Source organism: Trachypithecus francoisi, unplaced genomic scaffold (genome assembly GCF_009764315.1).
Source record: "Trachypithecus francoisi isolate TF-2019V2 unplaced genomic scaffold, Tfra_2.0 Contig00787, whole genome shotgun sequence".
In the NCBI taxonomy this organism is placed as follows: domain Eukaryota; kingdom Metazoa; phylum Chordata; class Mammalia; order Primates; family Cercopithecidae; genus Trachypithecus; species Trachypithecus francoisi.
Window position 1 is genome coordinate 76,224 of NW_022680899.1, and position 27,710 is coordinate 103,933.

General features: G+C 51.8%; 1 protein-coding gene, 1 long non-coding RNA gene and 1 pseudogene across 4 annotated transcripts; 1 reads left to right on the forward strand and 2 right to left on the reverse strand.

The window, feature by feature from the left end:
- Nucleotides 1–145: 145 nt before the first annotated feature.
- On the reverse strand, nt 146–2,883 carry LOC117089062 (putative inactive beta-glucuronidase protein GUSBP11; the record flags this gene model as incomplete). The annotated part of the gene is given in 5 exon segments (XM_033219943.1): nt 146–285; nt 288–308; nt 311–446; nt 753–938; nt 2,452–2,883. Coding segments are annotated over 5 exon segments (915 nt in total), but the record flags the coding sequence as incomplete, so codon positions are not given.
- A 1-nt stretch (nt 2,884) lies between these two features.
- On the reverse strand, nt 2,885–10,148 carry LOC117089014. 3 transcript variants are annotated; one of them, XR_004439464.1, is made up of 4 exons: nt 10,095–10,148; nt 6,963–7,098; nt 6,585–6,678; nt 2,885–3,182 (listed from the first exon to the last, which is right to left on the reverse strand). It is a non-coding gene; the product is annotated as an uncharacterized LOC117089014 (long non-coding RNA). The 3 variants fall into 3 exon arrangements; XR_004439462.1 differs by lacking the exon at nt 10,095–10,148 and having other exon boundaries at nt 6,963–7,281; XR_004439463.1 differs by lacking the exons at nt 2,885–3,182; nt 10,095–10,148 and adding an exon at nt 3,470–3,519 and having other exon boundaries at nt 6,963–7,281.
- Nucleotides 10,149–10,664: 516 nt separating this feature from the next.
- Nucleotides 10,665–24,798, forward strand: LOC117089079 (annotated as a pseudogene).
- The last annotated feature ends 2,912 nt before the right edge of the window (nt 24,799–27,710 follow it).

The following is a 27,710-nucleotide window of genomic DNA, read 5'->3' on the forward strand; positions in this document are numbered from 1 at the left end:
TGTCATGTACAGAAGCACAGACCCCTGCAGTCCCACGTAGTTGAAGAAGTGAAAGTCTGTGTTCTGGACTTAGTAACCCTTGGTATACCTAGGGCAGGAGGACTGTGGTTCGCTGGGCCCTTGCCGTGGGTCTTTTGCCCTCAGCTCACTTGCCTCCCCAGATCAGGGCCTCCTCTCTGCGAAGGCCACCCTGTCCCTGGCAGGAAGACCACAGGGTGGGGCGGGAAGGTGGGTGCGTGCCGTGGAGGCAGGATGGTACCCACTTGGATGTGTCAGTCACATATGGATGGTCCCTGGTGGCAGGGTGGGGGAGTGAGTGTGCTGTTGATGGTGACAGTGATGCAGAGGCGGGAGGGCAGGGGCCCCACCTTGAACAGGCTGCTGCTGTCAGCCTCGAAGGGGAGGTAGCCCCTTTCATGCTCTAGCATGTGGACACCATTCACGCACTGCAGACATAGGCGATATGGGGAGGGGTGGCAGGTCGGGGCATGAGGAGGGGCTCTGCTATCGGGCACGCCCTCACATAACCTGCAGCATGGGGCTCAGGGGCCTGCCAGCCAGACGGGAGGAATGACATCCCAGTGGGGTAGATCAGGCCACCTATCCCCCTACACAGGGCACAGCCCCCAGGGCAGGGTAAGGTCCCCCACCGTCCCACCCCAGGAGACAGGCTGTGGGTGGAATCTGAGGGTCCCATGCTATTCAGCAGCTGTGTCCACCCACTCGCCCTGCCTGCTCCAGGCCACACTGACCACAATGGCATAGAAGTGGGCACTGCCAATCCTCAGCACCACTCTTGTGCGCAGGTCCTGGATCCATCGCACCAGCAGGGTCACCTCCCATTCATACCACACCCAGCTGACAAAATGCCGCAGCTGCCAGTCCTGGCTGATGTCGTTGAAAATGGAGGGAACCGGTAAGTCCAAGGTGGGGCCCGACTGCGAAGAGAAGGGCCGGGCTCAGCTCCTAGGCCCACAAAGGGATCCGGGAACAGTGTGTTGCACAGTTGTGCCCCCAGGCCTAGCACAAGCCCTGACACATGGCGGGGACTCCTGGTGGAAAAGACATAGAAAACTTGCTGATGACAGGTCAACTGCCAGGGCAGTTTGTGCACCTGGGCCACTGGGGTCAGGAGTTCGAGACCAGCCTGGCCAATATGGTGAAACCCCATCTCTACTAAAAATACAAAAATTAGCTGGGGGTGGTGGCAGCCCCTGTAGTCCCAGCTACTCGGGAGGCTGAGGCAGGAGAATGGCTTGAATCCAGAAGGCAGAGGCTGCAGTGAGCCGGGATCATGCCTTTGCACTCCAGCCTGAGTGACACAGCAAGACTCTGTCTCAAAAAAAAAGAAAAAGAAAAAGAAGATGTAGACCAGGCAAACGCGGCCCAGACCTCACCGGATCCCACTTCTTTGCTGACCACATCCAAGTCAACAGGGCAACAGGGGTGGCGTCTTTGGCCTGATGTCACAGTCTGTCCTCTATTTGAATCCTGAAAACCCAAGGTACCTTCCCCCATTGGCAGAGCCGACATCAGAATGTCTAAACTGTCCCCTCCTCGCGATCCCCCGGCCCAGCTCTGTGAGGGGCCTGCCCCTCAGGCCTCAGGAGTGTCTGGTGGCTCATGCCTATAATCAGTGCTTTGGGAAGTTAACGTGGGAGGATGGCTTGACGTCAGGAGTCCGAGATCAGCCTGGATAACGTAGTGATACCCCGTATCTTAAAAAACAAAACAAAACGAAAAAGTTGGTTTTTGTATTGAGACGCAGTCTCAGTCTGTCACACAGGCTGGAGTGCAGTGGCCTGATCTCAGCTCACTGCAACCTCCGACTGCCTGGTTCAAGCAATTCTCCTGCCTCTGCCTCCAGGTACTCATCACCACGCCCGGCTAATTTTTGTATTTTTAGTAGAGACGGGGTTTCACCACGTTGCCCGGGCTGGTCTTGAACTCCTGGCCTCAGGTGATCCGCCCGCCTCGGCCTCCCAAGGTGCTGGGATTACAGGCGCAAGCCACCAAGCCCGACCAAGTTTCTTTTCTTTGTTTTTTGTTGTTGTTGTTGTTTGTTTGTTTGTTTTTAATTAGCCATGGCGGTCCCAGCTAACTTGCAAGGCTGGGGCGGGAGAATCGCTTGAACTCAGAAGTTAGGATTGCGCCACTCCACTCCAACCTGGGCGGCAGGGTCAAACCCAGTCTCAAAAACATTTCAAAAATTAAAAATAAACATTAGAAAGGACACTGCCCAGGCTCAGCCTTTCGCCTCCGGACGCGGCTGGACAGGAGCGCTTCCTCCTCCTCCCGCCTCCTCCGCCCTGGCTCTCCCGGGTTCCCCTAGTTCCCCCGGTTCCCTCGTCCTCCGACCCCACGCCCCCAAGCCTGTTGACCTTTAACCTCCTCCGGGCCCCCAGCTCCGGGGCACTCAGGTGAAGGAGGCTGCAGGGCGGAGGGGCTTACGCCATTTCCAACGCCGGGCTTCCGGGCGCCTCTCGCAACGGTCGCCGGTACCTCTGTTCCTGGAAGCCCAGGCGTCGGTTGTCGGAGAAGTCGGCTTCGAAGCTTCAGAGGCCGTCCAGTTCCTTGCACTCCCGCGACGCGCTCTCCCTGGGGTACAGCATCCCGCCCCGCAGCGCCTGCGCGCAGCCACACAACAGCGGCCTGAGAGCCGCCCAGGACATCGCCACCAGCCAGGTCATACTTACCGCTCCCTGTCTTGGAAGCCAGTCTGAGAGAATGAGCGCTGCACCAGGGAAGCCCGGCGGGCCTGTCGCGTGAGGCGCCTGTCCCGTGAGGCGCGTGAGGCCGTCGGCGCCATGTTTGTTGAGGGCGAGTGTCAGGCCTGGAGGGGGGGGACGGCGCCAGGCTCTGCCCAGTGGGACCTGTGGCTGGAATCCAGGGCTAGGCCTTTTAGGAAGCGGGACCCCCACCCTCAGCTCCAGCCAACAAGGGCGTGGTCTGCTGCCATCCCAGCAGAGGCTGGACGATCCAGGGCCCCAGGCCAGGACAGAACCCCGGAGATTGGTGGTATTCCCGTTTCTTCAAGGGGCATCTCCACTTGCTTTCACCAGTAGGAATTGGAGTAGGCCCCAGGGAAGCCTCTTCCATGACTGCTGCATGCATCTCTTGCAGTGATGCACGTCCTTGGGAGGCGGCTGTAGCCTTGACTCTGGACCTCTGGGACCCTGACCCTAAGCAAAGGGACAGAAGCTCCTTCTTGGCTTTGAAGATACATGAAGATACAGGGACAGAGGCAAAGTGCAGTTGGTCACGCCTGAAATCCCAGCACTTTGGGACAGCTGACGTGGGCGCAACACTTGAGGCCAGTAGCTCGAGACCAGCCTGGCCAACACGACGAAACCCCCTCTCTACTGAAAATACTAAAAAAAAAAAAAAAAAAAAAAAAGGAGCCAGGCATGATAGCAGGCACCTGTAATCCCAGCTACTCAGGAGGCTGAGGCTGAAGAATCACTTGAACCCAGGAGGTGAAGGTTGCAGTAAGCCAAGGTCACACCACTGCAGTCCAACCTGGGTGACAGAGCAAGAATCTATCTCAAAAAAAAAAAAAAAATTACAGGGAGAGGGTGCCCTGTGGGACCCCACTTTACTCCAGTAGGGAGGGCACCATGTGGAAGGATAGAGGAAGAGATCTGGAGACAGTAAAAAGACATAGGTTTATTAAGGGGACTTTCACACAGGTGCAGTGGCTGTGGCTGGACATGAGAACCAGTACATTTGTAAAAAGCATGCAGCTTCCATAACATTTTCACCTAGCATCCTCGACCTGTTACCGGTGGAAGGTATCTGAGTTCCCGGTGGTGAATCCATACACAACTGAAACAACCTCAATTCTTGCCTCCTCAGAAGAAAGAATTTGACTGAGGGTCATAAAGTAGAAACCAGATAGAGGCAAGTTGCAGAGCAGGAGTAAAATTTTACTAAAAAGCAGGCCAGGAACGGGCATGGTGGCTCATGCCTGTAATCCCAGTACTTTGGGAGGCTGAGTGTTAAGTTTTTGCCTGTGAGTGTGATTCCCTCCAGGCCCCTCAGGAAGAAATTTGGAACAAAGAACACCAGTGAGAGTTCAGTCCTCGGTTCACTGTTATCTGAGGCGGAAGGGAAAGCTGTCACCATTTTTCATCCAGTGGAGATCTGCGCTTCGGGAAAACAACTTACGGACATTTGTCAAGATGTTATCTTTACTTTCTATAGGGGATCAAATATCTTGTGGCTCTAACCAACTTGGGTGGCTATTGTTCTGAGCTATTATTACCTTTTTCTTTTCTTTTTTCTTTTTTTTTTTGAGACGAGTCTCACTCTGTCTCCCAGGCTGGAGAGAAATGGCCCAATCTAAGCCCACTGCACCATCCACCTTTTGGGTTCAAGCAATCCTCCTGCCTCAGCCTCCTCAGCAGCTAGGATAACAGGCATCCGTTATCACATCCAGCTAATTTTTGTATTTTCAGTACACATGGGATTTCACCATGTTAGCCAGACTCATCTGGAACTCCTGACCTTAGTTGATCTATCTGTCTCAATCTCCCAGAATGCTGGGATTACAGGTGTGAGCCACTGCACTCAGCCAATTACTACCTTCTTCTTATCAAGTTGCTAATTTACTTCTAAAGAATAGCTAGGTGCCTGGAATTTCCCTTGAAGGCTAATGTGGTTCGGGTATGTACCCTCCAGATCTCATGATGAGATATGATTTCCAGCCAGGTGCAGTGGCTCACACCTGTAATTCCACCACCTCCTCCTCCTCCTCCAATTCCTCCTCCTCCTCCTCCTCCCAACTCCTCCTCCTCCTCTGTTTCTTTATCCTCCTCCTCCCCCTCCATTTCTTTTTCCTCCTCCTCCTCAGTTTCTTTTTCCTCCTTCTTTTACTTTTCTTCCTTCTTCCTCCTCTCCTCCATTTCTTTTTCCTCCTTCTCCTCCTCACAGGCATGAGCCACTACACAAGGCTTGGCTGTTTATTTCTTTCTCCTCCTCCTCCATTTCTTTTTCCTCCTCCTCCTTCTCCTCCTCTTCCTCCTCCTCCTCCTCCTCCTCACAGGCACCAGCCACCACGACTGACCTGGCTGTTTCCTTTTCCTCCTTTCCTCCTCCTGCTCCTCCTCTGCCTCCCAAATTGCTAGGATTACAGGCCTGAGCCACCACACCTAACTATTTCTTCTTCTTTTTCTCCCTCTTCCTCCTCCTCCTTCTTCATTTTATTTTTTTTTGATGTGGAGTCTCGCTCTGTTACCCAGGCTGGAGTGCAGCCATGCGATCTCGGCTCACTGCAACCTCCACCTCCTGGGTTCAAGCCTCCCAAGTATCTGGGATTACCAGCATCTGCCACCATGCCCAGTCAATTTTTGTACTTTTAGTAGAGACCAGGTTTCACCATGTTGGCTAGGCTGGTCTCAAACTCCTGACCTCGTGATCTGTCCACCTCCACCTCCCATAGTGCTGGGATACAGGCATGAGACGCTGCGCCCAGCCCCCCTAGTTTTTTATTTTATTTTATTTTTCCTTGAAATGGAGTTTCACTCTTCTTGCCCAGGCTGGAGTGCCATGGCGTGATCTTCCCTCACTGCAACCTCCACCTCCTGGGTTCAAGTGATTCTCATACCTTAGCCTACTGAGTAGCTGAGATTACAGGCATTTACCACCACACCTGGCTAATTTTTATATTTTTAATAGAGACAAGGTTTCTCCATGTTGGCCAGGCTGGTTTTGAACTCCTGACCTCAGGTGATCTGCCCTCCTTGGCCTCCCAAAGTGCTGGGATTACAGCTGTCAGCCACTGCGCTGGGCCTACAGCTCATTTCTTACCACAGAAATCTTTGTGCCTCTCCACAAAATTGCCATCAGGGATGTCCCCAGAAACCATTCATCCCAGGTGCCATGCAGAGAAGAGCTTCTTGTTCTCCTTTTCCCTTTACCTCTTCCCTCTCACCTCATCTTGTTCATTCACTCATCCCTTTTCCATTCTCACTTTTAAGCGTTAACTTTCAAAAGCCTGTCTTCCCCTATAAGTAATGTATTGTAACTCCTGCCATCAGCATATCCTTCTCCAACCCACCAAACTGCCAAGGATGGTAAGTCCATAAACTAGGAAGAAATGGGAAACATTCATTGCAAACTGTGCAGCCCCTCAGTCCCCCAACGTGACAGCACAGATCATCTGATCTTTGAAGTTTGAAGACCTTTTTTTTTTTTTTTTTTGAGACAGGTGTCACTCTGTCACCCAGGTTCAGATGCAGTGGTGCAATCACAGCTCACTGCAGCCCGCGACTCCTGTGCTCAGGCAATCTGCCTGCCTCAGCCCCCCCAAGCAGCTGGAACTACAGGAACACACCACCACACCCAGCTAATGTGCTTATTTTTTGTAGAGATGCTGTCTTGCTCTGCTTAACAGGCTGGTCTCAAACTTCTGGCTTCAAGGGATCCTCCCACCTTGGCCTCCCAAAGCGCTGGGATTACAGGGATGAGTCACCATGCCCCGTCTAAAGACTTTTAAAAGCTGCCATGTTCAAGATACGTTGAAAACCACCTGCGTTTGATGAGCCTACTTTTTGCAAGTGAGTAATATAAACATACTTTAATACCTTAAGCTTCTCAGGCTTTGTACCTTCCTCTGGAATAATCAGTGTATCTGAAAAGTAAATCCATAATGAAGTCCAGTTTTTCCTTCCTCCTTGGCTATGAAATAGACAAGAAAAAGGCAAGCTAGCCATTTCCATCTCACTGTAGGAGACTCTCCTGTTTGCTTTTTGACTGTATTTGGGAAGTGGGGGCCTGACTGCTTTCCTACTTCCTAAGCACAACTTCCTTTACCTAGGAAATCCTCAGCGTGACCTACATGGATTAAACCAGCTTCCTCACTTTGTTTCCAATATTCTTACAACCAAAATATCCAGAAAGGGCAAGGCAACCTGAAAAAATGAGGACAGGTACATTATCCCATGAGCCACACTGCCACTTACACTGGTTAGTCATGAAATTGGCAAAATTCCAGATGAACTCTCCAACCACGTATTTTCTGCGCTTTTGATCCAGACCCAGATATTACTGCTCCAGCAGACTGTTCTGGTAGTCTTCACTGAACATCAGAGATGGATCCTGGAATTCAAGGCAAAGAGAATTTAAAAGTCAGAACTGGCAGAATTGTAAATGTTAGATAAAAAATAAAGATCCATTTGATGGTGATGAAAATATCTGACCTCGCAGGGGGCTGTAGTGACTGCAGGACACACTGATGCTAGGGTAAAGACAGCCAGGGAATGACCTAACCCAGAATAAAAAAGGAGGTTTAAAAAAACACCACATAATCAGGCATGGTGGCTCATGCCTATAATCCCAGCACTTTGGGAGGTTGAGGCCAGGCAGATCACAAGGTCAGGAGATCGAGACCATCCTGGATAACACGGTGAAACCCCATTTCTACAAAAAATACAAAAAAGTGAGCCGGGCATGGTAGTGGGCACCTGTAGTCCCATCTACTCAGGAGACTGAGGCAGGAGAATGGTGTGAACCCGGGAGGTGGAGGTTGCAGTGAGCAGAGATCGTGCCACTGCACTCCAGCATAGGCAACAGCAAGACTCTGTCAAAGAAAAGAAAAGAAAGAAAGAAAGAAAGAAAGAAAGAAAGAAAGAAGGAAAGAAAGAGAGAAAGAAAGTCATTAATTAGTAACTGCTTTATTTATAAATATAATTTGATATTCAGTTCATCTTACTTTTCCATCTCTATCTGCTGGTACAGTCTTAAGGCTGAACTACACTAGAAGTAAAAATATGCCTTGGGACCAGGCATGATGGCTCATGCCTGTCATCTCAGCACTTTGGGAGGCCGAAGTGGGAGGACTGCTTGAGCCTAGAAGTTCAAGACCAGCCTGGGAAATATTAACAAGACCCCATCTCTACAAAAACTACAAAAATTAACCAAGCATCGTGGCACACAGCTGGGGTCCCAGCTACTTGGGAGGCTGAGGTGGGAGGACTGCTTGAGCCCCGGAGGTCAAAGCTTCAGTGAGCTGTGTTTGCATCACTGCACTCCAGCCTGGGTGACAGAGCGAGACCCTATCTTAAATAAATGTATGTGTATGTGTATGTATGTATGTATAATGAAATTAAACCAGGCTGAGCATGGCAGCTCAGGTCTGGAATCCCAGCACTTTGGGAGATGAAGGGGTGGCCTGCCCCTCCACACTTGTGGGTGTTTCTCGTTAGGTGGAAACGAAAGACTTGAGAAAGGGAATAAAACACAGAGACAAAGTGTAGAGAAAGAAAAGCGGGGCCCAGGGGACCCGCACTCAGCTTACAGAGGACCCACGCCGGCACCGGCCTCTGAGTTCCCTTAGTATTTATTGATAATTATCTTTACCATCAAAAAGATAAGGGAGTGGCTGGACAATAGGATCATTGTAGGGAGGAGATCAACAGTAAGACATATGAACAAAAATCCTTGTAACATGAATAAGTTTAAAGGAAAATGCTGTGCCTTGAGATGCATATGCGAACATCTCCATAAACCTTTTAGCAGTATTGCTCCAGCAAGCCCCACCTTATTCCTAAAGGTGGTTTTCTCCTTGCTCCGTAAACAAAACACACAATGGGTGTTACCCGGAGATGTTCCATTGCCCAGGGAGGGGCAGGAGACAAATGTTTTTCTCTTTCTTGAGATTTAAGAGAATGGTGATGACCTTTAACCATAAGCAGCCTTTAGGCACTTGTTTAACAAAGCACATTCTGCACCGCAAAAATCATTTTAACCTTAAGTCACCTTCGCACATGTCTCTTGCAAGGACAAAGTTGAAGGTAAGGTCACAGATTAACAGCATCTCAAATACAGAACTAAATGGTTTTTTATGTCTACTTCCTTCTATATAGACATGGTAACAAACTGATCTCTCTTTCTTTTTCCCCACAGGGAGGTCAAGGCAGAAGGATCACTTGAGCCCAGGAGTTCAAGACCAGCCTAGGCAACATAGTGACACCCAGTCTCTACAAAAAGTTTAAATATTAGCCAGGTGTGGTGACGCATGCCTGTGGTTCCAGCCACTTGGGGGACTGAGGAGGGAGGATCATTTGAGCCCAGGAGGTTGAGCAGTGAGCTGTGATTATGCCACTGCACTCCAGCCTGGGCGACAGAATGAGGCTGTCTCAAAAAAAATTATTTTTAATTAAACTAAATAAATTCAGCTATTCTAGTCATATATCAAGACCTCAATAGCCATATGTAGCTAGTGGCCACCATTTCACACAGTGCATATATGGGGTATTTCTATCATTGCATAGGTTCTTTTTTGAAACAAGGTCTCACTCTGTCCCCCTGGTGGGAGCACAGTGGTGCAATCATGGCAGACGGCAGCCTTGACCTGCTGGGCTCAAACAATCCTCCCACCTCAGTGTCCCAAGAAGCTGGGACTACAGGCAAGCACAACCATAACCAACTAATTTTATTTTTTATTTTTCTTACTTTTTTGAGACGGAGTCTCTCTCTGTCACCCAGGCTGGAGTGCAGTGGCAAGATGTTGGCTCACTATAACCTCTGCCTCCCTGGTTCTCCTGCTTCAGCCTCCTGAGTAGCTGAGATTACAGGTGCACACCACCACACCCAGCTAATTTTTGTATTTTCTTAGTAGACATGAGGTTTCACCATGTTGGTCAGGTTGGACTCGAACTCCTGACCTCGTGATCCACCCACCTCGGCCTCCCAAAATGCTGGGATTACAGGTGTCAGCCGTCATGCTCGGCTGCAACTAATCTTAAATTTTTTGTAGAGATGGGGTCTATGTTGTGCAGACTGGTCTCAAACTCCTGGGCTCAAGAAAGCCTCTGATCTCGGTCTCCCAAAGTGCTAGCATTCCAGGTGTGAGCCACCACACCCAGCACCTGCAGCACCCAGGTCTATCAGTGCTGACCTAGAACCTCTCGAGTTTTTCTTAAGAATTCAAAACTGGGGCCAGACATGGTGGCCCATGCCTGTAATTCCAGCACTTAGGGAGGCCAAGGCAGGTGGATCACTTGAGGTCAAAAGTTCAAGACCAGCCTGACTAACATGGTGAAACCTCACCTCTACTAAAAAAACAAAGATTAGGAGAAGGTGGTGGTGCATACCTGTAATCCAAGTTACTTGGGAGGCTGAGGCAGGAGAATCGTTTGAACCCAGAGGCGGAGGTAGCGGTGAGTCAAGATTGTGCCACTGAACTCCAGCCTGGGTGACAACAATGAACTTCTGTCTCAAAGAAAAAAGAAATCAGAGCTGGTTACCTTTTCAAAGAGGATGAGCAAGGGTGCATATCCATGAGCCACTTCCCCCTACTTGACTAGTTTGCAGAAGTGGCATTCTGTAAGCACGATAAATTTAAGGGTGCAAACAGAACAGTGCACTCCATTGTGGGTGGTTGTTCTTTATGTGTCAATGGGAGTCCCAGGAGCTGTGACAAATGAGTGTGAGCTGGCTGGGGAGGGAACGAGCGGCTGGATGGGGTTCAGGAATCCACATAAAGAAAAGGAAAAAACGAAAAGATAAAGCAACCTATCTTTGGTGAGGATGACCAAAAAAATGAGAGGGATTAAAAAATGAGGACAGGCCAGGCGTGGTGGCTCCCGTCTATAATCCCAGGATTTGGGTAGGCCGAAGCAGGCAAATCACTTGAGGTCAGGAGTTAGAAAGACCACTTGAGCATGGGTGATAGGAGGCTGTCTGGAAACAAGGCCGGTAAGGAGGCCACCTTTGAGGACCAAGCGACTGGGGCAGAGGCCTGGCTGCTGGCAAGAAGGGAATGTGGATGGGGTAGCGGGAGGTGAGCCTAAAGGTGAAGGAAGGGGAGCACTCCAGTGGGCACAGGGCAGGCCGGGGTTGCAAGTGACATCTCTGCCCAGAGAGAACACACAATCACAAAGTTCAACACCTCTTACCTGGTGAAACCCTACAATTCTGTTGCTCTGTACTCACTCTGAATAATGGGCTTGTGATAAGTCTTACACCAATTCTCAAACTGGGTGGCCAGCTGCAGCTGAATCAACTCCAGGTGTCCGTAGTCATGATACCAAGTGTAGTAGCTGTTCACACAGATCACGTCCACATACAGAGCCCAGGACCAGAGCGGCAAAGCCCATTCAGCACCCAGAAGCCGGCATGACTCAGCACACACACACTACGGGGACTCTTCTGGCAGAGAAGGTAAGAAGGTGATGTAATCCCAGCATTCTGGAAGGCTGAGGCAGGAGGATGACTTGCAGCCAGGAGTTCGAGACCAGCCTGAGCAATACAGCGATACCCTAGCTCTACAAAAATATAGTAGTAAGGAAATTAGCATGGCACAGTGGCTCATGCTTGTAATCCCAGCACACTGGGAAGCCAAGGTGTGAGGATCACCTGAGCCCAGGAGTTTGAGACCAGCCTGGTCAACAACGCAAGACCCCATTTCTACAAAACAAAACAAAACAAAACAAAATAAAAGCCTAGAATGAGGAGAGCTGCTTCTTGGGGCTAAGAACATGCAAGAGCACCAAGTTAGATCCTGAAATTACCCTGCCCTATAGGAAAACTCATGGTCACAAAGTGGCCTAAAGGAGGCAGGCCTGTGACTGCACACTAACACTCATGACGTGTGCAGCTGGGAAGGGCAATGAGAGGCAGAGAAGCTGCCAATGCACAATCCTCAGGCAAATCCCAGCGCCCCCGCCACTGGAACTAACTCCTCTCTGGGCAGCACTCCCATCACTGGGCTTCCCCTCGCCTTGCCCTGGAGAAGCGCTCCCTCCTGAGGGGCTGATGCAGTCATCATCACAGAGAATCTTTGTTTTGTTTGGGAGACAGTCTAGCTCTGTTGCCCAGGCTAGAATGGAGTGGCGCCATCTTGTCTCAGTGCAACCTCTGCCTCCCAGGTCAAGCACTATGAGCAATAGTCGGCAGTTCCTCCTCAAATTAAATAGACAACTACTATGTCATCTAGAAATCTCACCACTGGAAAATACAAAGTACATGGATGTATTATGCTCCCTGATTACAAATGACATAGAAGAGCTATAGTGATCCAAACAATGTGGTACTGGCATTAACACAAAAATACGGAACAACAAGACCCAACAAGGGAACCAAACCCAAATTCATGTATGGTGGACACATTTAAAAAACAACACCCAGGGAAAGAGACACCCCGGGCTGCTTCCGGTGGGGCCACAGAAGTGTCCTGGGGGGACCTGCATCCACCTCTCACCTGGGCTCCGGATGGTTTCTACTCCATGAGGATTTCCATAGTTTCCCCTCAGCCACCCTCAGAGTCAGGAGGGCTTCTGTGGGGCTGCGACCATCTGTCCCAGCCTTTCCTGTCTCCATGACACACCGTGTGACCTACGTATACTGCAACATGTAGGTGCGTGTACTGAAAGCGTACAGTTAAGATGACCTGCAACTGATGCTACTCTACGTCTTCCAGAGATTTTTCAGATATCCCCAGAGAAAAACAAACTAGTGACATTCCATGATTTTGCAAACTGGCACCAGAAACTGCACAGAAACAGCTCCCTATGCACCATGAGACACTCTCCAGACCCGCCCTTCACTCACAAATATAACACAGGAGCATGAACCCAGGCAGTCTTCACTCCCAAGGGCGACTTAACAGCCTCTGTTGATCAGGAAGCCTTTGATCTGGGCCAGGCTGCCAACCCACAGGGGTGAATTGTGCCTCTAATGCTGAATGTTGCTTCCCCTCACTGGGCTAACTCCCACTCTTGCACCAAGAAGGGCCCCCAGGGAAACTGCTCTCTGACATCCAGAAGCTCATGTAAAATGCTCCAGCAACCTGGATGGCCTTGGCCAACTCTAGTACTAGCCTTTCCCCATGTGGGGCTCACTCCCTGATTCTTGCTTGTACAGACCAATCTAAAGCGGCTGAGATCTCCTGCTCCCTCAGCCTCCCTGGTCACCTTGATGACATCATCCTGGCCAGAGGCAGGTGTCTGCAATCAAGAATGAGGTACCCACAGGCTGACTTCCCTGGTGTGGGGAACAATGCCTGGGGCCTCCAGACAGCCTGCCTGAGGTAAAGATTCCAGCTCTGACACAGCTCAAAGACTGTGTGGTGGATGTGGAGAGACTGTCCAGGCCTGTCTCCTCTTCTGGCTCACTGGATTCTTAGGAAAATTATTGAGACACTGGGCTTAAAGCTCTCAGCCTAGGGCTTAAAATGCCACAGGGAATCAAATCAGGGTGACCAAGGACCAAAGATTTCTCCTTGGCTGGGAATGGGGGATCAGGGTTGCAGAGACCAGGGGTACAAAGTGATACCTGTGCCATAAGAGAAGAAACTGGGGATCTGGTCCACCCTGGGATCCTCAACCTGAGTGTGAGTCCTTGCTGGGCCCTGAGCTCACCTGCCCCTTGGGAGTCCATTGTGACCGCAGTCCAGAGGGGTCAATGTCCTCACTGATGCCAGAAAGAAGTCCTGGGAGATGCGGAGGGCATCCTGTAGTGGCAGGCAGTCTGGGTGGTCCACAGGTGTGTGCTTCAGCAGGTCCTGGGAAGGGATGAGGTGGTAAATGGGGGCCGTGTTTCTGGGGTTCAATGAGAAGCCCCTGGGGAATGCTCAGTCCTCACCAAAAGAATTCAAAGGGCAGGCACTCAGGGACCCACACTCATGCCTGCAAAATCTGAACTGAAAATTTGAATCGGAGCAACAGGGTTGACTCTAAAAGGGCCCCAACTGGCTTTTCTCCCTGCTGCAATCTTTACTCTTTTCTCCTGGCAGAGGCAGCCAGGTGGAGGCTCATCTCACCAAGCAGCTGGGAGAGACACCCCTCTACCTACCTTGCAGCTGCTCCAAGGATCCTGGAGACCAAAAGACAGGGGTTGGGGAAGCAGGACGTTCTGCGACCTCCACCGAGAGCAACTGGACAACTGCCAAGCTCAGTAGCTAAGCTCTATTGAGGCCCTGGTCCTGTTGGCCTGGTTACCACAGGCCAGGCAGACATACTCAGGGCCCAGGATCCCTCTGCCTGACTTTTCAAATGGTCTGTTCTCAGTGACTCTGGTGCCCTCTCACACTGGGCTCAGGCTTCTGAGAAACTCCTAAGCCCTCTCTGCCCCTTTAGGGGCTTTAACACTCCTGTGTAGGACCAGGATGCTCTGAGTGACATATTTGGTCAATGGGCTGGTACAGCAGAGCCGTTGGGGACAGCAGAGAGAAAAAGGACAAAGACATACAAAGAACCACTCAACACCTCAGAGACCAGCTTTGTCCCCCATCCACCTGGCTCTCTACATGAACACCTGCTTTCGGGAAGCCAAAGTGGGTCCACAGCAGCCTCCACCTCTGTTCTCACTCCCAGGGCAGACCAAGCAGCAAGAACACATGACACACAGCCCTGGTGACCCTGTCCCCTCCCTACCCATGCTTATTCTCCAATCAGACCTGGCTTCTTTCAGGGCTGCCCCAGTCCTGTCCAGGCATTAACTGGCTCAGAGCAGACGATCCCCTGCACCTCTCACCCTGAACCACACGGCTACACCCAGCATATGCTACAGCAGCCCAGAGCACTCTGGGTCACATCCACAAACTCCACAATAGGGGAGGAGACAAGCTGTTTCCCAGGAAGATCAGCTCCCCAGGCCTGGTCATTCTCAGACTCCTCCAGTCAAAGGCCGGGCACAGCCAGCTGGGATCGCCATGCTTCACTCTGACCCACAGGACTGGCCTTGCCTCCTCTATAGGAAGAGACCCCTCCACACGGCCTCAATCCCAAACATAACAGAACAGGACAGGCTGGGCACGAGGGAGGCCAGCCAGATCTCCACACAAAGCCTCTGCTCTTAAGCAGGAGGCAGCCTCAGGGGCAAAATTTCCTGAAGCAACTCAGGTCACGCCTCACATACAAGAGCCCCAGAGGCTGCAAAAGCACCAGCTCAGACAGCCAAGAACCCAGGGCCACACCCTTCTGAGACCCAGACTCCAAGTGAGGATCGCTGGGATTCAGCAGAACAGGAGGACGTGACAGCTGGCAGACCAATACTTCCCAACACCCTTCCAGCAAGCAGCGGTCGACCTGCCATAGGAGTGGTGACAGGCAGGATGGTGATCTGGGAAGAAGGATCCTAGACTGGGTATCCCATAGGACCAGGTTGTGACAGATCCCACAGCCAACACTCATGCCCCAGCCAAACCCAAACCCAACAGCTCCCCAAAGCCCTCCATGTAAATAGCCTGTGCACTGCTAAGCAGATACCTCAGGGAACAATCTGACGGCTGTGAAGAAGACGCAGCCTCAACAGGGTTCCACAAGCCTTCTGCAAGCAAAGCCTTCTTTGCTTGGGTGCCTATTCAAAGCACTAGGGAAGCTCTTAAAAGATACAGGGCCAGGCACAGTAGCTCACATCTGTAAACTCAGCATTGTGGGAGGCAGAGGCAGGAGTAGAGCTTGAGGTTAGGACTTCAAGAACAGCCTGGGTGGAATAGTGAGACCCTGTCTCTACAAAACACAAAAATTAGCATGACATGGTGGTATATGCCCATAGTCCCACCCACTTGGGAGGCTGAGAAGGGAGGATTCCCGGAGCCTGGAAGGTCAAGGTTGCAGTGCCCATGATCATGGCACTGCACTACAACCTGGGCCACAGCACAAGATCCTGTTACAATCAAACAAGCAAACAAAAAACCAAAGATGCCTGTCTTCTGCCCCATCAAATAAATCCAAATCTCTGCAGGGTGATACAGGGTATTTGCATTTTAAAATATCTCCTTTGCTGAAATAAATGTATAGTAATGGCTGAAAACCACTGAGTTATGTAAATACACTTCCTATGACTTATTTGTAGCCCTTTCATATCTACCAATTTCTACACACCCTCTCTGTGGGCTTCGGAAGCTGGAATGGGCAGGGCCAGGTGTGAGGTGTCCTAGGACACTGAGGGTAGAGCACAGTTCCCAGCTCAGGGGGACCCATTTCTGAGGCGAAGGCACCCACCAGGGGCTCCACCTGTCTTCAGAGGGAAAATCACCCCTCAGAACCCCAGAGACTCAAAAGAAAGCTCGAATTCAGCAGATACCTGTCAGTGGGCACTGGAGCGGCAGCCCCAGAAAAAACTGCCATTGCACTGTCAGCTCCCTCCAGCCCTCTCTCAGGTCCCAGCAGGAGGAGGGCTCTGACGAAGCTCAGAGGTCTCAACAAAATGGTGGGTTGAACTTCAGAGGAGTTACTAATAGGCCTATAGTTACCTCAAGACTCCACCTGATCAGGGCCAAAAATGAGTCCTGGGAGGGCAGCCAGGAAGAAAGCAGAGCAGAGAGGAAATACAGGGAGAGGGGGCCCTGTGACCAAGTCAGATATGGAGGGAACCAGGGGAATGAGAGGAGCCCTGATGATTGTGCTCCCCACAGCCCCTGCATGTCTGTGTCCCCTGAGAACTCAGGGTGAGGAGGTCACTCTTACCTTTCACCTGTTCCTAGGCTCTGGCAGGCTGGCCTGCTACCTGCCCCAGCCTCACCTGCTCTCTGCACTCCTCATCACTGAAGTGGGCAAACTGATGTCTCTGGTTTGCTGGGCTTTCACTCTCCACCCAATGGCACCAAGTTAACTTCTCTGCATACTTTATTTTCTGTGATTAAGAAGGGAAGCAATTCTCACTAACGCCATTTCTCAGAGGAGAAAACAGGCACAGGGATGTTCTATGACTTCCTCACGACCAAGGTACAAGTGGGAGCTGGGCTTTGAATGGAGGTCTACCCATGCTCTTAATTTGAGCCATCCTCCAAGGAAAGGACAGCACTGTAAAAGATCACTGAATGGGGCGGGAGTCCACACTAAGGCCTGACCAGGCTGGAACCCTGATATCCAACTTCTAGCCTCCAGAATTGGGAGAAACATAATTCTTTTTTTGATCAGATCTCCAGGCTATCGCTCTTTGTTGTACCATCCTGAACTAGCCCAGTAGTGCTATTCCATCATCTGTGTCATATTCCATCACTCAGAAGGGAGTCACTAACCCCTCAGTGCTGTCTTTGTGCATGCTGCCCACCCTAGGCTGAGATGAGGCACAGGGTCTGGGTCTAAATAAAATGGGAAGGCACTGGAAGGTGCAATGTCAGAGGAGGAGGTCTGAATTTCATTTAATCTCAACCTCAACTGATGCAGCATGAAAGACGAGGCCCAGAGCAAAAGTGTCTTCTCCTGAGACCACACTGTGGACCCCAGTCCCATTGGAGTTCTATTCCATGCTACCTCTCACCCCTTCTTGTATTTCTTCCATCTGTAAGTGTGTGCAGTATCTACAGGGAACACCACACCATGAGTTTTATAAGATCTACCTCAAACATACCTCATGAGTTTCCTAGGAAGGAGATGAAAGCATAACCCCCATTGTGCATGCTGGGGAGGCCCCAAAACACCAAAGGAGTTCTCTAGGGTCTCACAACTGCTAGGATAAAGGTTGTTTGACCCAGCACTGTCTCCTCAAACCTGGGACCCTGGTTACATCCAGGTCTTCCCAAGGTGCTCAAGGGGCACACTTTGGCATAACGGTGAAAGGTAAGGAGTTGATGGGGGAAGGTGAGTGGCCAGAAGCCCAGAGGGCCTTTGAGTAGGTCTCATGGAAAGGAGGCACTTACAGGATGGAACGTACAAGATGTGACCTCACTTCCTTGCTGACAGACCCCCAACAGAACCTAGAATTCTGGTAACTAGGCACCCATATTCTAGAGACAGCCCCATTTCCAGCTCAGATGGTAGTCGACAGTCAAGAGAACAACATGTTCTCCTGGTGTGTCCCGACATGCTGCCGACCTCCTCATCGCAGAAGAGGCCAAAATGAGACTGTTTCCCGAGAATATAGACACTGGTTCAACCCTCACCCTCGACGCCTCTGGCTCTTTTCCAGAAGGCACCCACAGGTAACAAAGGGCCCAGGGCAGGCCCGTCCAGGTCAGGCCTCAGCTGTGCCCATCAGGGCAGTGCTGAGCCCCTCCCCATGTGTTTGAGGGAAACAGGAGAAGAGAGACCCTCTCTGGACAAGAGCAGGTAGGTTGTCCGGGGTTTGGAGCCTGGTCAGTGTGTCAGGTTCACAGCCCAGACCATGCCTTCAGGATGGGAAGGTGAGTGTTGAGGACACAGTTTGTCTGCTCAGATCTGAATCCCAAGACCTCAAGCTTCATCTGCCAGAGACCTCAACCTTCTCTGGCTGGAGGTCTATGCAGATGCTCCTATGTGCCAAATCCTGTTGGGGAAGGGGGTGCCAGGGAGGAGTTCCAATGGGGGTATCCCACTATGGGGTCAGCCAGGCAGGCGACTGACACCTCCTTGCCCGGCTCTCGGGCACTCTCTTTGCAGAGCTTTACACAGCAGATCAAGCAGGAGCTGTTGGATGGATTCCATTCCATCTTCTTCAAAGAAGGGCAGGGGCCCCCTGCTACCAACCATGGCCAGTGCTGCTCTGGGGTGAGATTGGGCACAGAAGGGTCTCCACAGACAGGGACTCAAAAAAACCAGGGTGGGCCCAGGACTCAAACACGAATATGGGGACTCCCTAGGCTCTGTCCTAGGGCTTCCACACTTGAGTGAGCCACTGTCCTCTCCCAAAGGAACCTGGCTGCCGTTAGTCCCCAGTGGCAACTTGGTTACTGGCAAAGTCTCTTTCACCTATCAGAGGAAGATCAGAGAAAATCCTTCTGCTTTCACTTGATGCTATGCCAGGAGTATCTCAGCATGTTGCTACAAGAATTGAGTACAATGATAACACTGTAGCAACATACTCATCCTGTTATCATTTTAATTTCCCACCCTAAGTGTATCTCTGGCAACAGGCAGCTCCCCTGCCCTGCCAGACCTCCTCCAGGACTTAAAATTCAACACTTCTACACAAACAAGTTGTAGGGGGGTGGTGATTACAACAAAAGAAGGTGAAGCTACTCTAAGCATCTGTGTTTAAAGTGTCATCTCACAGAACTCATCCCTGCAGACCCACCAGGCAGGAGCTGCACCCTTGTATGTCACTGTAATATTCCTTAAGGGAGGCCATGTTCCACAGCGGGTCAGCCTCTCAGTGCTGGTGAAGCCTGTCATGATAAAATTTCCTTTCTAGGCAGCCTTTCTGCAGGGAGCATAATCCTATGTGTCTCCTAATAGGCTGGAGCAGTTTCCCAGGGCTGCAATAACATGCTCGCTGACGGAAGGGCTTAATCACAGAAATCTGGTTCCTCACAATTTTGGAGACTGGAAGCCCAACCTCAAGCTGTCAGTCTGGGGTGGTTTCTCTGGGCCTCTCTCTTTGCCTTGGAGATGGCTGATTTCTATCGCGGTCAGCACAGGGTCTTCTCTTGAACTTCTCTGTGCGCTGACCACCTCTCCTTGTAAGAATCCCAGGCATATTAAATTAGGGGCCACCCTAATGAACTCACTTCACCTGAATTACCTCTTCTAGAACTCTGTGTCCAAACACAGTCACATTCTGAGTCTTTGGGGTTGAGAATAGAAACAGTTACACTTGGGGGAGGGGACATAATTCAACCCATAAAATATACAAATCCCCTGCGGAAGACACACACCCGGGAAAGGGATATCTGGGTGAAAGGATGTGCAGATACCAAGTTTCAACAGCTCTAGTCAGTTGACTTTCCAAAAGGGCTCCAGCTGCTCCAGGGTCACCAGCAGCTTCTGAAGGTAGCTGCTTCTGTGAACACATCCTCCCCTGAATACTAACATGCTCTTAAATTTATGCCAATCTGCTGTCAGTGTGGCAGAGAAAATCACCTTGTGTCATTTCCAGTTTCAAATCTACATTTGTGTAACCTTTCCTGGTTTCAATACCTGCCTGCGTTTTCTCTTCCACGAGTCGTCTGGCAAATCCTGGGCCTTGGGGTGTGCTTCCTCCGACCCTGCAGTCTTCTGGCATTTTCCCCTTGGCTAGGGCTGGGATGGTCATAACTGTTTCTCCAGACTCACGTTCATGTTAAAGAACAAAAACAATCATATCCCTTTAAGTCAAAAGGTTCTTCTAGAGCGTCTTGTCCTGTGTGCTGTCACTAAAATGAGGAGGGGACGACACCTCCCCAGGCCCTTCCCCTCCATACCAGAAGTAGAGCCTCAGGTGGCCTAGAGGGAATTTCATCCAGTCCTCCCTGTGGAAGGTGCTCTCTTCTGATCCGGGTGCTGCTGAGCAAGCATTTGACATCCAAAAGCCCACGTCTCCTCTTCTCCACCATGAGGGTGATTTTTGAGGATTGCAAGGATGATGCTCTTCATGCAGGCTGTTGATACAGAGGGTGCTGTTGCCCCACAGCTCACATTCACCGTGCCGATGTCTTGAAGGCATGAATCATTTTCTCCTTCTCCATCCTTACATGCAATTTTTCTTTGAAAGCCTAGAACACTTTTCACCATGGGCACCCAGGTTCTCCACATGCACAAGTCCCTGAAGGGTTGGTGTTTCTTGGTGGGTGTTCCAGATCCCGATCCTCTGGTGGTTCATGGAGTTACCACTGACTCTTGTGTCCCTCCTTGTCCCCCTAGTATGAAAATGAGACCAGCAGGATGCCAACTTTCCAGCCCGGCAGAGGGGAGAAGCTTTTGGTGTCCCTGGTTCCAGTCTTTCTAACTAAACCCATCTCGTCTTATGCCACCTGCCGGGGTCCCTCCTGGGAATTTATCACCGTGCCACACTTTTTGGAACTACTCGTTAGAAGGTGAGTGTCCATCCCCTCCAAGGCACCGAGGTGCCTCTGTCCCCTACTGGCTGTGTCTTTAAGACGCAGCTCTTGGAGCCTCAGTTGGCTCCTCTGGAACAGGGAGTAGTGAGAAGATGAACCTCACAGGGTTCTTGTAGAGACTGAATGATCTAAGACACAGCAATCAAAAGGGTCCCTAGAGACTAAAACTCTGGACAATCTGCTGTGGGTGCTGTGATTCGTGTCTATTACTTTTCTCTTCCCCCTCACTGAAGCAGCTCTCAGCATTCTGCCACTATGGCCCATATCTCTTGCTGTTTGGAAAGGCACAGAGAAAGCAAGTCCGTGATGGCATCAGTAAAGGATGTCTGAGATTCTTTCTGGCTGGACTTTCTCCTTGACACAGAAGAGGGGTTCCTTGGTGCTGAAAAAGGAGCCACAGGCCCACTCACACATCTGGAGAGGCTCACTGGGCTTCTCCAATGGTTGGGGTTCTTTCATTCAACATATACATACAAAACACCTCATTTGTACATTGTTCTTCTTGTGGCTTGGCTTAATTTCATAAACAAAGCAGATGACAATCCATGGGCCCCAATTCTACTCAGAGTCAGGTGCTCACAGTAGACACAATAAACAAATCATATCTACAGAATGTTAGAGGGGAAACCCTCATGGCCTCCTCTACATATGGTGGCATCCTCCCAGATTCTGACTAGAATGACAGAGCCCAGCAACAAGTATAACCTAGGGGGATTTAGGATTCTGATGGGCCTCTTCACCCACAAAATGTAGGTGGAAATATGTGGACTGTGGCTGGGGAGAGACTAAAGGAGTCTTGGGGTTCATATGTCTTAGAATTCCCATGACAAGGCTGACATCTGGGGACTTCCCCTGCAAGAGGCAAATACTGAGTTCTGTAAATGGAAACTTAGGTCCCCTGCAAAGGAGAAGTGAGGCTGGGGTCACAGCTGGCCACTGAGAGATGCCCCCAGTACTGTGGCTTCCCAACTCTCCCTGTTCTCCTCCACCTGACTTCTGCCCCTACCCTCCTAACTCCAGCAGCAGGGGAACCAGAGCTGGAGCTTTGATGAACAAGCTGCTCACTAATCTGCCTGGAGCTGCAGTCTTGAGTGCCCAGGTGCACAGTGCTGTGCTCCAGGGCCGTTGGGAAGAGAACATCAGTGGGACGCTGGGGCACACAAGGGTCTGTACAGCTCCACTGCATGGCCAGATCTGCTCCTTCCAGGATAGCACTGATGGCTTGTGGTAGGGTGGGGCTGGCCTGTACACAGGCAGCAAGAGGCCAGGGACCCAGATCCACACAAGGGTGCCCTGGAGGGTTGTGTGGGAGAAGGCCAGACCTCTGACTCAGCTGTCCACTCCATCACCAGCACCACCACCTCCATTTTGTTCACCTGGCCCCCTGAAAACACTTCAGTTTGCTGCCAGACCCTGAAACGGTCACCTTTCTGGATAAAGCTGGCCTTCAGGACCTTCACCTGGCCTGGACTGGGCTTGGAGGACCATCAGAAAATTGCGCTAGGCCAGTTGGTGCTTCCGGAGCCCAAGGAGGCCAAGCCAGAAGGTAAGGAGGCTTATAGTTTGCAAGACTTCCGGGGGTGGTGTTTTGGGGCTACAACTCCCTTAAATTCCATCCAGTCATTTCTGTACTTGTAAATTCCAGTAAAAAGTGACTGGTGTGGTGACCTTTTCTCTTTTTCCAGATCCTGCTCCACCTCCTGGGCAACACACATTAACAATGCTGGCCTTGGAGCCAGCACCACCACTGCTGTTGGACCTGCAGCCTGCTCTGGAGCCAGAGTCACGTGCAGCCCTGGATGCACCAGGATATGTATATTCAGCACCAGCACCAGCACCAGGGGAAGGGCCCCTTCCAGGAACAGTGCTGGAGCCACAGTCAGCCCCAGAGTCCCCTATCCCTCTCCCGGGACAGTCAAGACTCAACCCAGTGAGGAGCTGCCTGACATCACGACCTTCCCTCCCAGGCTGCTGGCAGAGCAGCTGACCCTCATGGATGTGGTGAGCAGCTGGGCTTTCCAGGCTGTGCTTCTGGCACCAGCTGGCTCAGACCACCCTCTCCCCGAGGAGTCGCCAAAGCCCTGGGTTCAATTTCAGCCCCACTTCTTACCAACCATGGAATCTCGTTGAGTTTCCTCACCCACAAGCCTTCCCTGTCTGCATGTAGACAGCAGAGATGGGACATCACCCATGCCAGCTGCACAGATTGACTGTGCAGACTGAATGACAGGGGATGGACAGAAAGCAGGACAGGGCAGGTGATCACTGAGGGGCAGGCAGGGCCATGAGTCCTTCACCCAGCTTCTCAGGAGCCTCACCACCCTCAGCACTTGTTAGGTAAATGATGCATACTAGATTCTATGGCAGACACCAAAACAGAGCCCAAGGTTGGAGCTGCCACAAGGAAAGTGCAACGGTATGGAGAGAAGGAGTAGAGGGCTGATTGGGATGGGAGGAAGTAGAGGCCTCAGGATGGGCAGGTCTGAGCCACCTTCTAGTTCCTGGAGTGAGGATGGCCTGGGAGAAAATGTCACTCTCTCTTCCCACCCTTGTTGGGTTCTGGGCCACGATGCATTCAGGGTCCTCAGTGGCAGAAAACCAAATGCAGGGACTCCCACAAGTCTGGAGCATATTTTAAAGCTTTCTGAGCTCCAGCTCTGTTCCTGCCAGAGACTGTGGATGACTGTGAGCTCACTTCCTGCCTGGTACTGTGGGTGACTCTGTGCTGGGGTGTGCTGTGTCCATGACACTCTCCTCCTCCCCCAAAGGAGCTGCTCAAAAAGATGGAGCTCTATGAATGCATGGGCTCCATCTGGGGCCAACGACATCAAAAGAGGAGTCAGCACGTGGCACCCACAGTTTGTGCCACCATTGCGTACTTCAACAGGCTCACCAACTGTGTCACCACCTCCTGCCTCGGGGACCACAGCATGAGGGCCCAGGACAGGGCCAGGGTGGTGGAGCACTGGATCAAGGTGGCCAGGGTAAGCCATGGTTGGGCCTTGGAATTCCCTCTCTAAAAATGGGGAACTACCTCTTCTCCTCCATCGGCTTTCAGGATTGGCATCTGTATCTCTAGCCTGAGCCCTGCACATCCCCTAGGCCCTTCTTCCCAGAGCTTCCCTGACCTTGACCCCCATGGCCCAGTGGTGGCTACTCACTTCTGACCTGGGATCTTCCTTGGGTTGAACTGAAATCCTCCTAGATGAGTGACATTCACTCAGCTCCAGGTGTGCCCTCGTGAGGTTCCCTGGGCCTCTGCTTCATTCAGGAAGGGAGATCTCAGCAGAGGGGGCTGAGGCTGAAGTGGGTCTGACTCCAACTCTGGACCTCACAGCTCACTCTTCCCTCTCCAGGAGTGCGTAAGCCTCAACAAATTCTCCTCAGTTCATGCCATCGTCTCTACTCTGAGCAGTAACCCAATACATTGGCTACACAAAACGTGGGCAGGAGTGTCCAGGTGACGATCTGCCTCCAGGGGAGCACCAGGGTTGACCTAGGGACCCATAGGTCTCCCCATGTGCCCTCAAAGACTCTGAAAGGTTCTTGGAGAACAGGCACATTGGAGGCCGGGATGGGCTGTTGGGTGTAGTCATTAAGCTGCCCTGGACTCCAGGGCAAGGATTTCCAACTCAGGACTAAGGATTTTCAACCATCAGGAATAGGTTAGAGCCAACTGGAGGCTTTCAGGTGTTTGCACCCAGCAGTGGAACTGTGTCCAGCTGGAAGCTAACTGTGAACACGCAGGGGCTCATGTGAAGTAGAGATGGGCCAGGGGAGGAGCATGACAGGTCCTACCCCTGTCCTCTGGAGCCCTTGTCATCAGAGGACCCCACTGGAGACTCTTACACAGGAAGCTGGGATTCACTGGGTTTTCAAACAAAAGGGATTGGAACTCACAAATCTGCCCCCTGATTCCCAAATTTACCGTTTTTTCCTTCCTCTGTCCATAGCAAAAGCGCAAAATATTTAAAAGAACTCTGCAAAAAAGACACTGCAGTGAAGAGGGACCTGCTGATCAAGGTACAGTGGAGTCTGGGAGATGCGGGACAAGTGTTTAAGGGTCACAGAAAACAGTGAGTTTGGAAGGGCATTGGACCCGGTGTGCAGTGGTTATTTGGTAATGTTTTGACTTACCTACAGAAAGTGGACTTGAAAAATTCCCTCCAGGCCTACTTTGGGCAACCAGGAAGAGAGGTGTGGGGGTCCATGGGCATGCAGGGGCACGGGGGCAGGAGGCCCTGGAAATGGGATGTGGCAATGGCTGCTGGGCTACTGGGCTGCTGAGTGGGAGTGATGAGCTGCAGCATTAGCAGGACTCTGGCTCCCATGCTGGTCCATGCTGTTGGCATGGAGTTTCCTCCAGGCTGGGTGGTGGTCATTGTAGGTGGGACTTTCTTCCTTCCTCAAACTGGCAGCAATTCCTCAGAAAACCAGGCCTCTGCTGCTGCTTCTGTCTGCAGTGCACCTCCATGGGCAGGGGTCCTCTGCCCACACTCGGGGAAAGAGGGAACGACAACAGAGGAAGGTCATCTGCCAGAGAGTCAAGTAGACTGCCCAGCCATGGGTACCAATGGGCAACCTCAGGACAGATGTATGTGCTTGCTGGGACTCCCTGCTCTGCCCTTTGCAGACATCCGAAAACAGTCATGTGCCAGGATGCTCACCAGTTAGCAGTGACACATGCTCATGACAAGTATCTGGGGGATTCATGCATTCGTAGGGGATCCTCCCTGACCAGATCTCAGGAATCTCCATGCAAATGAGAAGGCAACATGTCACCCCACCCAGGATTCTGGAAAACCCTGCCATATCCATCAGAGATGTCACCTCAGGAGGCCACATCCTGAGTGGAAGAAGAGAGAGTTCTGTGAACGGAACTCCCCTGGGGGATCATTGGTGAGGCCAAAAAATGGATTTGGCATGGCGCAAACCCAGTTTGTGTGGCAGAGACCCCAGTGGGGCTCAGATATGCAGGTGTCACTTAACCAGGTCTCGTAAAATGCCCTGCCCCTTTCCCATCACGACTCTGCAAGGCTGGAGAACCAGACACTCAGAGACTCCAGAGAACAAGACCCTGATGGGTGGTGGTGCTGGGATGTGGGGTGAAGGCAGCTGAGACAGAACCTCCAGGAGGGGGAGGAGATTCCCTCTCTTTTGCGGTCCTGGGGAGTCACTGCCCACTCTGGGTCTCTGTTTCCTCTTCTGGAAAATGAAGGGATGCTGAGCCTGTAGTGCAGGCCTCACAGGGTGGAAATGAGATTCAAGAAAAGAAAGCAATTGGAGGGTGCTCGTGAATCGTTCTTCCTCAGAGGGATGAGGGGGAGAACAATGACAACAGCTGCAGGGAACTGATGAGCACTCAAGAGGCTCTGTGAGGTAGCTGTGGTTTCCATGGCTCTTTACAGAAGAGGAAACAGTCTCAGGGAGGCCTGGCTGCATGATTGGGTGACACATACAGGGAGCATGGAGCTGGCCAGTGGTATGAGCACTGTTCCAGGTGACTCACACCAGTCCCTGGGGATCCAAGTGTGGGGTGGCTGGGGTGTAACTGGGGGAAGGGAGGAGAGCCTCGCTGTCCCTGTACCTGACACCTGGCAGATGGGGAGTTTTAAGCTGGCCACCCAGGAGAGGAACCCCAAGGGAGCCCAGATGAGGCTGCAGAGGCAGAAGAAGGTGAGTGAGACTGTGGCATGGAGGGACCGCAGGGGATCAGAGGACAGGGCTCTTTATCCCAGCAGCTGGAGACCTCCATATCAAGACAGCGAGGCCTTCCTCCCCATCTCTGTCCTCCTATGGTCACTGGGCCTGGAAATCCTCCATTGGCGAGATCAGAGCAAGGGTCTGAGAAAGCAGGACTCAGAGTGGATGTGGGGAAGGGTAAGGCTGAGACCACAGGCCCTTGTGACTTGTTAAAATCCCACCACAGTGGCAACTAGGAGTGATTGCTAGACTTGGAGGTCAGCTGGAATAGAGGAGGCAGAGAATTGGGAAAGGCAGCTGAGGGTCTTTGGCTGCTACAACTGGGAGACCTCGGGAGGGAGTTCTGGGAGACAGGGGCTGATGGGATTTCAAGGGACAGGGCCTTGGGCAGACAGGTGAGGGTCAATACTCATCACCACTACCCCTCCCACCTACCCACCCCTCCATGTCACAGGGCATGGTCCCCTTCCTGGGGGATTTTCTGACTGAGTTACACAGGTTGGATTCGGACATCCCGGAATATCTGGATGTAAGTGAGCCTGGGGCAGGCTGGTTGGGAACCAGGATCCTGAGGCTTGCGAGGAGAGGGGCCTGGACTGAGCCTTTAGATCTCAGCCCTTGGAAAACCTCCTCTCCTGAGAGCCTCACAGCTGCTCCTGTGGGTGGGGGTGTCAGGCCCATCTCATACAGCTGAGTTAAGGAGGCTCCATGGAGCCACCAGTCCCTATCCCTGAGTGGTGAAGCTGCAGAGCTGCCTGACTGCAGCTTCCTTGTCCCCTGCTCTAGAGCCCGGAGCCTGAGGCAGGTCCAAATCCTGTCATGTGCACATTCCCTCACCCTGGTGGCCTTGACAGTAGAGCGACATGGGAAGGGATGGGGTGGGGCTGATTGTGGGCCAGGGACCTTTCTGATGGACTCTGTCTGCCTTTCACAGCAACACCAACAAGAGGAGGAAGGTGAGCAGCTGGGGCACTCACATTGGTTGAGGGTGGGGATGTGGATGTCACAGTCCACCCTGGGCAGGACACTCCCTGGTTCCATCCTCTACATCTTAGGTTTACTGGGAGGGTTTGACACATACAGGAGGAGGAGACATATCCCAGTGGTGAGAGTGGGAAAGGCACTGGAATCAAAGACCAATTCCTGCAGGAGGGGCTGTTCACATCCAACTCTGAGAACAGGCTGGGGCCTTCATGGGGCCCCTTCAGAGAATGGCCCCAGAGACCAGCCCCTTCTCCCTGCCTGCCAAAGGTCCCCTCAGCATCTTCCACTCAGGCCCTGTCAGCATCCTGCCTTCTGTCTCTAGGAGGTCCAAGTTCTACAGGAA